At 32.8% G+C, this 12094-nt stretch overlaps 1 protein-coding gene across 1 annotated transcript in view; it reads left to right on the top strand.

The window, feature by feature from the left end:
- Positions 1-12094, top strand: part of LOC143065355 (uncharacterized) — a 179438-nt gene that overhangs the window by 40062 nt on the left and 127282 nt on the right. The window contains exons 30-40 of the mRNA XM_076238886.1: positions 149-318; positions 4228-4803; positions 5389-5568; positions 6305-6517; positions 7002-7047; positions 7415-7572; positions 9126-9299; positions 9826-10032; positions 10513-10555; positions 11083-11243; positions 11784-11954. Of these exons, the coding sequence (XP_076095001.1) occupies positions 149-318; positions 4228-4803; positions 5389-5568; positions 6305-6517; positions 7002-7047; positions 7415-7572; positions 9126-9299; positions 9826-10032; positions 10513-10555; positions 11083-11243; positions 11784-11954 (2099 nt within the window). The remainder of the gene's footprint in view (positions 1-148; positions 319-4227; positions 4804-5388; positions 5569-6304; positions 6518-7001; positions 7048-7414; positions 7573-9125; positions 9300-9825; positions 10033-10512; positions 10556-11082; positions 11244-11783; positions 11955-12094) is intronic.

The raw sequence follows: 12094 nt of genomic DNA, 5'->3' as shown, positions 1-12094 counted from the left end.
TAACATTCAACTCCCCTCCCCCTAAAAGTGTATATCTTTGAATGTTGTTTGAATACACCACCTCAGCTTAGAAAGCCTTTATCACAACAAAAGTCTTATTAGATGAAATACAGAATAGAACCTTTATGTGTACCTATATTGTTTACAGGTATTCTATAGACAAGATGGCAGATGGAAAAGGATTCATTGTGGATGTTTTGATCAAGATTTGTCTGCCAATTGACAGTGATCAGCACTGCATACCACAAAATGGAATTCATCTTCTACAACAGCAAGAAGTTCCCCTTTGTTCTGATGACTTTTTAGACTGGATGAAAGGTAAATTGAGTTACTAAAGTAATGTTGGGAATATATGTAATTTATGTATACATAGTAATGGTTTTATTTTAGTGAATTACAAATATTTAGTTTATTTCATATCGGGACAGTGTAAACTTTACAATTATATTTCACATGATAATCTAAAGAGTCAATTTTAGAATCAAGGACAGTTATACAGAACTTATTTTATGGTTAATTTTGTGAGAATGGAAAAAGAAAATGGGGATTCTATTTTAAATGTACATAGGTTGGCATACGAAGATAGGTAAAAAAAAATATTCCCTTGAATTTGACAGTTGTTGGCAATTAATCCTACATTTTATTGCAGTAAAACATTTCTGGGTCATCAATATATTATGTGGGTATTCCATTTTTTTTATGCAGTTAAGCTGCATTATGCGAGCACCCTAGATTTGTGTTCTACCCAATAAATCCTGAAATACTTGCCATTGTTATTATCTAGCTTGTTACTATGTTATATATAACTAATTGAACACTTTTTTAATACTTTTTATTCTGGATTACAAAAAAAATGACCAGAAAAACCTTAAATGATCGTCGATTTATCCAAAAGTTTTAAAGTTACACATAGGAAGTAGTGCTTATTAAAAATCCTTGTGTAGTTCATTATGACTTGTGCTTTTAGCTAAGATGTCAAAGAACAATTGTATGAAATATTTAATCGCCGAAAATTTCTTAAGACAAGCAGTTTAGATTTCCTAAATGACAAAAGTCGTAGGAATATTGTTTGTCATCAATACGTAGTACAACTACGTCAGTAGTCTATTATATAATTCAACTGTTCATGCTGTTGGCGGCAATTTCAAATTAGAAAAAGAAATTTTCGTAGCTTTTCAATTTGGAGGCAGGTGGGCAAATTAGCGGTGGTCCGAGACCTTCCACTTTTGCAAGCGGAATTTCGACTAGGATAGTTGGTTTCTAGCTACGCCCGACGTAATCGCCTTGCATTTGAAAGAAAATATGAAATTACTTTGCAAACCTTTTCACCATGTTCACCAAAGTCTCCAATTAAACGAGCTAAAAACTTATTTTTATCATTATTATTCATGACGGCGATGTTTATTTTGTTCAACCGCTAGCTTTATACAGAAAATTACCGACAAATATTGTATAAATTCGAGTAAAATCGTATCTGATTGACAAAAACAACATTGTAAACACATAACAATGGCGGCCGTGAAGACAAAATTTTACAAAATCGGATCCGATTCCGGAAGCGGATAAGGGTAATTCCGGGTTTGACGATCATTTACAAAATAAATCCAAGCAGGTGAAAAAATACATCTATGCATGGTAAATGAATATTAACACTAGTATTGTAAACCAAAAGATATATGTAAAAGAAAGAAACAGCAGAAACATATTTTATTCAAAAACTAAAAATTACTTTTTGATAAATTTTAATTTAAAAATCCAATACAACGTGACAGCTGGGAACAGTATATCTAACAATATACATGTTCATGGTTACAGTCTAAATTTTCTTTATAAATGATAAATCATGATAATGCATGTGAGATGCTTTTAAAGTGTAAACATATTACTGCAATTTCGAGGGGCTATTTGTTTTTTCTCAATTTTGAAGGGTCAATTAAGGTAGCTGAAAGTTTCATTCTTTATTTTCACAAATAATGCAACTATATTATATATACCTTAATGTAAGTAAATCATATGATGGCATTCTTTAGGCCACTCTACCCCCTCCTGTTTGATAATTTGGAACAATGGCGGATCCAGCCATTTTAAAAAGGGGGGTGTTCCAACTATATGCTCCCATTCAAATGCATTGGACGGCCAAAAAAAGGAAGGGGTTCCAACCCCCGGAACCCCCCCCCTGGATCCGCCACTGTGGAAACGGTCGAGCTCCCCACCCCTAAACCATATGTGGGGCAGATCCAGGATTTTAGGTTAGGAGGGGCGCAAACTTAAATTTTTGCTGAGCAGAGCGAGGCTAAAAAAAAATTGAGGTAAAATTATCGGAATTTTCTTTATTAAGCTGAGAAACAACCCATGCTTTGCAAATTTAAGGGGGTGCAAGCCCGCAACCCTCCCCCGTCTAAATCCGCCCCTGCATATATTCAAGTATAGGAAAATATAATAAATAAAAAATGAAATATAGGGGAAGTCCCTGGAGTTACCCCACCCTCCCTGTTTGAGAACTTGGAAACGGTCGAGATCCACACCCCTTAACCATATATATTCATGTTTGTGACAATATGAAAAATCAAATGAAATATAGGAAGAGTCGCTAGGGGTCACCCCACCCCTCCTGTTTTAGAATTTAAAAATGGTCGAGATCCCCATCCCTAAACCATATATATTCATGTATAACAATATAACAAATCAGATGAAAGATAGGGGGAGTCCCTGAGGTCACTGTTCACGCTCCTGTTTGAGAACTTGGAAATGGTCAAGATCCTTACCCCTAAACCATATATACTCATGTATGGGACAATATAACAAATCAAATGAAATATAAGGGAAGTCCCTGTGGTCATCCCAACCCTCCTGTTTGAGAACTTGGAAACGGTCGAGATCCCCACACCAAAACAATATATATTCATGTATGGATCAATATAACTAATTAAATGAAATATAGGGGGAGTGCCTTGGGTCACCCTACCCTTCCTGTTTGAGAACTTGGAAACCAATGAGATCCCCACCCCTAAACCATATATATTCATGTATGGGACAATATAACAAATAAAATGAAATGTAGGGGAAGTCCCTAGGGTCACCCTACCCCCAGTGGCGGATCCAGAAATATTCATAAGTGGGGCCCACTGACTGACCTAAGAGGGGCCCGCTCCAGTCATGCTTCAGTGATTACCTATATAAGCAACCAAATTTTTTCCCAAAAAGGGGGGGCGGGCCCCCTGCCCCCTAAATCCTCTGCCTACCCCAACCTGTTTGAGAACTTGAAAACCGTTGAGATCCCTACCCCTAAATTATATATATTCATATGTATGGGACAAAATAACAAATCATTTACATTTACTATGGGCAAGTCAGTCAGACCTCATCTTTGATCCCTGTTGTAGTGAACATTTGTCTGATTCGTGTCTCATAACTTTTGTACTATAGAACACACACTCAGTTTTCTTTCCAGGGAAACCAGTCCATTCATACTATTACATGTTCATACTACGTCAAATTGAACTTCTAGCAGTCAAATAAAACCAAGGTTAACTACCAAGTAGAACAACTGCAATCATTGGGAACTTGTACCACTGCAGACTCACCATAAAAAATATACATTGATATATGCATTGCTTTTGAAACCATGATAACATATAAATTATTTGCCTTAATAAATAAATCATTAGATAAACATGAATGTACTATATATGAATGTTTAATGTTGAGGCAACATTGCCACAGTTTTCATAATTACGGTTGCCTTGGTTTTTGGTTAACTGCCTTCAGCGCTTACAGCGCTTTGATTTTAATTGGGGTTTCTATTGAATATTTTGAAAACTTGAGATTACATGGTTACTAAAGCTTGTACACAGTTATAAAAGCGGTTAAAATGTGAATGGCTAACTTCCAGTGATGGTTATTTTCTTATTTGCAATGAAATGTTATGTGAAATTTTGTCAATAGTACTGGACAGGATAAAACTTTACTCATGCTGAGTATTTTTTTTATTTGAAACAAAGATAAATTCTGAACAATTTTTTGAAAAGTACTAATTTAACAAAGACTAATAGGAGAAAATCAAAGGTGATATTACACCATTGGTCAGATTCCATTCTTACAGAAAGCAAGAAAGGGTTATACCCAAGTAAAATATGTAAACAGAGTTTTATATTATCTCCAGAAATGCTGACTCACCATGCTTTTATAACTTATAAGATGTTTGTATTTCATTGTTACATTTTACAGATTGTAAATCAGTGTTGCCATCAGATGTGATATTTGTGGTGGATGAGTCTGGGAGTGTTGGTCAGGATCATTTTGATGATACCATGGTAGCCTTGTCTAAGACCATTGATAAACTTGCCATCAGGAAAGATATGATCCGTGTTGGAATGTCCTTGTTTGGAGGAACTGATACATCAAGGACTCGTTTGGACCTGAACTTTAGTTACAATAAAACAGAAATATCTACTGTTATAATGAAAACATCTTACATTAAAAGAGGCTATACAAACATAGGTGATGCTCTGAGGTATGCCTGTGAGGAGATGTTTGTTGCTGGTAAAGGTGATCGGCATGATGCTCGAGATTATGTTGTACTGTTGACTGATGGGAAATCAAATCGAGGAGATACAGCAGCAGGAGCAGCTACATGTAATGATAGGAACATTACCATTATAGCTGTAGGGATAGGAGACGGTATCAGTGAGACAGAATTAAGAGATATAGTCTCTAAACAGAAATACTACTTCAATACTACCTACACAAAACTATCAGAGGCTTTACCAGACCTGGTGTCTACTTCTATTGACTGCAGTGCTGGTAATATAATTTGTAGAAAACTATAAACTATTATAGGATGTTTGCTATTTTAACATCTTGATAAACAAGAGAAAGTGTCAGAGGAGTACGATCAAAACTATATATAATTACTGTGGATTCATTATTTTTTATGAAGTACTAAATTAGAATCTATGAAAATAAATGAATCCATAGTAAAAGTGCAATGTCTTAATCTATCATGCATTTGGTCATAAAGACTTTTCAAATAAGTTTGAGCAAAAATTGCACATTTATGGTTGAATTACTCAAATGACAGGTTTGATATGATATGTGGTGTCAAAGTGACCCAACTTACTTATGTTTATGTGATATTTCACACATTTTTCTAAATTTTTAATAGATTAAAGATGTGAAAAATTCTGTAAAAACATGTTCATGTAGAACCAATGTGTATGGATTCCAATTAAACTTAAATTAACATTATATTGAAAGACAAATCTCCTACAATTTGGCATCAAAGATATCTTTCTCATAGGCTATGATACCACATCTTCATATTTTAATATATATAAAAAAGGCAATAACAATGAAAATAACAGTAACATTTTTAGAATGTATTTTCAGATTTACCATCCTTTATTTCTGGTTGGTTGAAAGACACAGGCCTTAGTGTACTTGAAGAGATAAAAGAAGGAGGAAAACTGTTAATATTGAAGAGACTAGGACTGGAGGAATTTTTTAATGGTCCTAAATGTGATCATCTGAGAAAACCATACAGTCCCAATGTTCAGGGATGGAATAATGGTATGTTGTACTTGAGATGAATAAAAACATGATAAAAAAACATTTTTAAACATTTTGACTCGGCCATGGAAAATCCAACCGCTGTCATGGAAATCTAACCCCCCTAGATCTCATATTTTCAAAATGTCATAGCTATAATCTGGTTCACAGTCATTTGGCATCTAATTTTTGCATTACACTGAATACATTTTAAAGATAAGGGAACCAATTAATGGTATTTATAGAAATTTTACCTACATTTAAAGAGACATTTAAGCAATTTGTATGCCCCACTTAGAGGCATTATGGTTTTCCGTCTATGTTGTTCATTCATCCGTTTGGCCATCTGTATGTTTGTAAGTACATTCGTCAATCTGTCCTGCTTCAGGTCAAGGTAATTTTTGATGAAGTTGAAATCAAATCAACTTGAAACTTATTACACATGTTCCCCATGATATGATCCTTCTAATTTTAAATGCCAAATTAGAGTTTTGAACATAAATATGATAAATGCCTGCTTCAGGTTAATGTTTTGATCAAGATGGTTTTTGATTAAGTAGAAGTCCAATCAACTTGAACCTTGGTACAAATTTTCCCTATGATATGATCTTCCCGGTCCACTGAACATAGAGCAAGTGGGGCATCTGTGGACAATGGATATATTCTTGTTTTAATACCTTTTTCAATTCCTTTGTGTTAATAATTAACATGCAAGGTAGTTTTCTTGCAAAGTTAAATTTATTTGTTTTGTTTTCAGAATGTCCAAAAGGTAGTCTAGGTATGCCTGCTTTACCTGACCAAATGTCATGTCATTACACAAGCACATGTACCGGTATAGAATGCTGTGTAACCATTCCAGATCTTGACCTGACCTTACACCCATTCATCTTCATCGATCCTTGTGAATACACTATTAATTATGGCATCAACACCATCAATAAAACTATCAAACTTATTAATTATGAATGGGGTAAGTATAATATATATCTAAAGTAAAACTTCAACAAAACTATCAAACTTATTAATTATGAATGGGGTAAGTATAATATATATCTAAAGTAAAACTTCTGTTGTGAAATATAAAAAAGAAGATGTGGTATGATTGGCAATGAGACAACTCTTTAAAAGAGACCAAATGAAACAACTATAGGTCATCCTAAAGCCTTCATCAATAAGCAAAGCCCATTCTGTAAATGTAGAGGTGACAGCAATAGATAGCATGACTTGTTCATGAATGAAATTAAGGCAAGGGGCCCCGCATATTTCTAAATCAGTTTAATATTACAATCATCTTTAAAATATTTGTGAAAAGATGTTTATGATAATTAGTGAATAAAAGATTTGTTACATGTATTATTGATATATTTTTTGACATAAAACTATAAACCAGTCATTAACAAGTTTCTTGTCCAAGACATAAAACAACCTTGTGAATTCTGTATTTATTTTTACAGGAAAGACAGAAAAGATATCTCTAGCAAATGGCATTATCCAGTTGGAGTAAGCAATTTTCTATTTTCCATTATCTTGATGAAAGTAGATGATAAAATGTAAACCCTTTTTAAATCTGAAATGGAAATAGTATGGAAACTTTACCACAGACCAATTTTACTTTTCAATAGTGAAATATCCGATGTTATATCAAACTTAGAGCTTTGAATGCCTGGAAGGTAATAAATGATGCTTGATATTTAAGTGTTTTGTTAATAAGATTGGAATTGGATCAAGGTCTATAATTTGTATATAAGACACAGACAAGGGGAGACTGTATCATTATGCCAGCTTTGCTAACAGTAACTCTAGTTGTTATTAAAACAATACTGATTAAAACTTGCCAACTTTAAGTAAGATTGTAATTGTTTTTTAGACTTACAATTAAGAAACCAGCAGAGATGAAGAAATTCATTGTGGATATGACAGCAAAGGCTTGCTTTAAATCATCTTGTATTCCTAATGTGAAGATTTTTGATGGCACAGAAATACCTCAACCTATATGTGACATGAATGCCAACTTTAACTTGAAAAGTAAGTATATTTTTTAAATATTATTTTGTGTTACAAATGTTTATATTTTCAATTGCATGACTCTTAACTCACATTTCAAAGCAGTACACTGAATGTCTAAGTTACTAAAAGGCAGAAAAAAAGCACGGTGTTACAATTTTAATGGAAATGATTAAGTTTTTAATTGATTGTGTGCCAATAACATATTTTAGTCATTAATTAAAGATAATAAGGTCATCAAGACAAGGGTGAAGTTAAATTCTTTAAGAAAATAAGTCTTTTTCGTTTATTAGTACTCAAGATGTTTAATTTACAGGCACACTTACTTTAATGGTCACCTTGTCTCAGCAGTCACCTGCCTCAAACTGTTTCTTTCACACCCTCCAAAACCTTTGTCTCTATACATTATTGAACTCTTTCTGAGAACACCTGTCTAAAGTGATCGTAGGTCACCTTATGTTTCGCACAAAATCGTTACTTCAACTTTTAACTACCATTCTTATAATGCTTTTACTTCCAATATGAATATAAAATATATATGTGTTCCTAATCAGATTCAAGATTAGAATCAAAAACTGAGATCAAGCTATATGAGAGGAATTTGTAAATTCACTGTGTTCCACTCCTTTCTGTTTCTATTGACTATTGTTCTATTGAAAACCATTTTACCAAATTATTTCTTCACAAATTTGAACATATCTTGAATGTTTTCTTCAAATTGACAGTGCCAGATTCTGCCTATTCTTATTTCACCTCTTGCAAGAAAGATATCTTTAACAATTGAAAACACTAAAACCAATTTGCCATAATTTCTGCCTAGGGTGATGTCAGAATTGGAATTTTCTGAACCTCTATTATATGGTAACTCATGAGCAATAACTTTTGATACTTTACATTTATTTAGTGATTGCTTGATTTAGGTTGGACTGTAACGTAGCGGTACCCAAATTGCACCTATTTAGCAAAAATAGCAGCGGAAATCTTAACAAGATTTCCTAGAGACTAAACAATTTGTATTTATATGATTTGATACTATGCACATCTTTCAACATAGGTAAAACTATTTAGATGAAACCAAAACGTTCACAGTATTTATCAACAGATGAAGTGTTTACTGCAAAAGCAAAATGTAAAAATGTACTGAAACGTCGCCGTGCAACGTCATCAAAACATCATCTTTTTAAAATGAGCAAATACAATATGTTACAAGTATCCATTTAAAAAAAATGAAGAGTAAGCATAGACTAATATCTGATTGTTCAAAATAAACAAAAGCTCTGTTATAAGACTTTTGACGATGCAAATTTAAGCATGGAAGCAATTTGGGTACTCCTAATTTCAGAATCATTGATGGTTTGGAGGTCAGTTTAGACCAATTTTTCTATGATTCCATATGGATTAAAAATTAAATTGGTGTACCTATATACATATAATAAAGAAGGATACGACTACAAAATAAACACAGAATGGACATTTTCGTCTTTATCATAAAAAAACGTAGGTGAAAAAACTGTCAAAACAGGTGCAATTTTGGTACCGTCACGTTATATTGATTATTCTTCATTTATATTCAGATTTTTCTTTGAATGATTGGGCTGATAGAGTTGGAACAGACATTGGACAACAGCTTAATTCACAGTTTAAACAACTATTGATAGAACAGCTGGGGTTGGATATATTACTGAAGAAACCAAGCTGTAACAGAAACAGCACAACTTACAGTCCAGCAACAAATGGATGGAAAAATGGTAGGTATAGTGGTCTGACAGTGACTTTTCTGAAAGTTTACATTTTGGTCTATATCCCTAATTGAGGTACACAAGAATAATGTGCAAATTAAATAGTCTGTGTGCACTGATATTGAAAATCTTTCATTTTTTGACAAGTGACTGAGCATTTGTGCGGATTTGGAAAGTAGAGGACCATAAAAAAAGGGGAAACAAACATGGAGTTATTAAATGTATGTCAAGTCCTAAATTTTCAAAGAAGTGATTTTCTACCTCAAGAACCCGTATTGCAAAAGTCTTTTCCGGTGTTCTAATTGACCAAAATATGAATATTATTTGTGACCTAGATACCACGATTTTGTGAACCTTTATATCTGTTAGCATTAGTGGGGCATGGTGTTCTCATGAACATTCTCTTTGGGAAAACAAATACAACCTTATATCTTGAATGTTATTACTTTCTACACTGCAAACCATTCCCATAGGTCAGATTGTAGTGTTTCTTGAATTACCTGATTATTGTAAGATGTGGATTGTTATGTTTCAGATTGTCCAATCATGACACCTTCTCCCATCACAGTACCAGCTTCCTGTTACATACCTGATTATTGTACAGGTGTAGATTGCTGTTTTGACTTTGATTACCTGGATTTACACCTGAACTTTTACCTGTATATTGACACCTGTAATTATGTCATCAGAGTTGGAATAGAATCCTTGACGTTTGAAATTTCTCTGTTTGAGTACAACTGGGGTAAGAATTATATTTTATTTTACAAGCTAAGTATATTTACAATACAGTGATACTTTGTTAAAGACATTAGGGCCATGTTTACATATTTAAAATGTTTAAAAGTCCTAATTTCAAAATTAGTTTGAACTAATCAATGTATTTTCGTTGGCATGCATTCTGGTAATTCAAGTATCACTACCTCTATATGTTCCATTTATCAAATGTCTGCACAAATACCTTTTGCAATAATAAAAAAAAGATCTTCTAAAAACTGGAGAAGTAATTTGCAAGCTTGTTCTCCCAAGTATTGTACGAAAAATTTTGTTTTTGGCAATTTCTGGCATCATAAATTTATTTGTGTTTTTCAAACTTTTTAATTTAATAAACTTTTGTGGGGATTGGATTTCTGAAGAACTCACATGGCCTAATATGCCAGTTGCATTATTTACATCCTTTAGATAGACTACTGGGAATTAATAAAGCATATATATATTATTACAGGTGAAGTGAAAGAAGAAAGATTAGTTGAAGTTATTAGGATCCGGTGAGTATTATCAAATACAGAAGTTATTAGGATTTGGTGAGTATATATGATAAACCCAGAAATTATAAAGATTTGGTGAGTATATATGATAAACCCAGAAATTATAAAGATTTGGTGAGTATATATGATAAACCCAGAAATTATAAAGATTTGGTGAGTATATATGATAAACCCGGAAATTATAAAGTTTTGGTGAGTGCATTTTACCAAACAGTAGTTGTAAGGACTTGGTGAGTGAATTTTACCAAACAGTAGTTATAAGGATTTGGTGAGTATATGTTATCAAACACAAAAGCTATTAGGATATGTTGAGTACATGTATCAAACACAGAACATATTAACATTTGATGAGTATTTTATGAAGTTATAAGGATTTGGTGAGTATATATTATAGAAGTTGTCAAATTTGGTGAGAACATATTAACTTTTGAAAATTATTGTAGTTGTTGAAAATATGTAGAATTAATGAACCTGTAAATACTATTTCTTGACTCTGGAAATAACACATGGCTTTTGGTTTTATTTAGGTACAAAATTGACAGATTGGAGGAACAGAAAAAACTCATTGTAGATGTGGAGTTTAAAATTTGTTTAGAGGGCAGTGTATGTGGAACTTCATTTAAATTATTTGATAAACAACTCATCCCTCAACCTCTTTGTGATATGGAGATGAAAGGTCAGCTGTTAAGTAAGTAAAAACTTCAAACTTTTCTGGTATGAAAAAGCATAAAATTTTGATAAAAATGACTTGCTATTAGCCACAGATCACAGATAAGCTTAATGTATATTATAAATACAAGGGTTATTTATATATTAACATTAGATACACATTCAAAGGTCATTGTACATGTGTGAAGCCCAGGAAGTAACAAACTGATGTGTATTACCATACTTTACAAGAAAATTGTTTGATGAAATATTACATAATTTGCAGAAATAGAGGAGTGGATGAACGTAGACTTGGCCTGTTGCCCATCCAATTCAATTTATTTGAATAAAATATTGTTTAAAAACTAATAATTCAAATTCCCTAATGAATGCAATCTTAAATCCTTGTTGTTGACAACTTTTTTCGACTTGAATTGATAGTAATATGATGCTGATGCTTAAAATCGACTTGGAGATCTTAATTTGTTATTGATTTCTTTTTTAAACATTAGATATTTGTGCAGATGTAATGTAGGGATTTATAAGGAACATTGCATACACTCAGTGTTTCTATTTACAGATATATCTTTGGATGCCTGGCTAACAGCAAATGGAGAGGAACTTGGCAACACCTTATCAACTGCAGTAGCTAATAAACTGTTAGATGATCTTGGGTTAACAAACTTCATGAGTTCAGAGCCTTGTGACAGATACAGTGGAATGTTTACAGAAAAAGGATGGAATACAAAAGGTGATTTAAACAAGTTCCTGTGTTTTGCTCGTGTTTTACCTTGTAGTGTATCATTCTGAGATTGCATATTACAATTGCTTTTATTTTGGGAGTACAAATGTAATTGAAACTACATTTGTGCATGTTCATAACAGGATCAA

The sequence above is a fragment of the Mytilus galloprovincialis genome, chromosome 2 (assembly GCF_965363235.1).
Source record: "Mytilus galloprovincialis chromosome 2, xbMytGall1.hap1.1, whole genome shotgun sequence".
Taxonomy (NCBI): domain Eukaryota; kingdom Metazoa; phylum Mollusca; class Bivalvia; order Mytilida; family Mytilidae; genus Mytilus; species Mytilus galloprovincialis.
The sequence above is the reverse complement of the archived record's forward strand: the minus strand, read 5'-3'. Positions and strand labels throughout refer to the sequence as shown.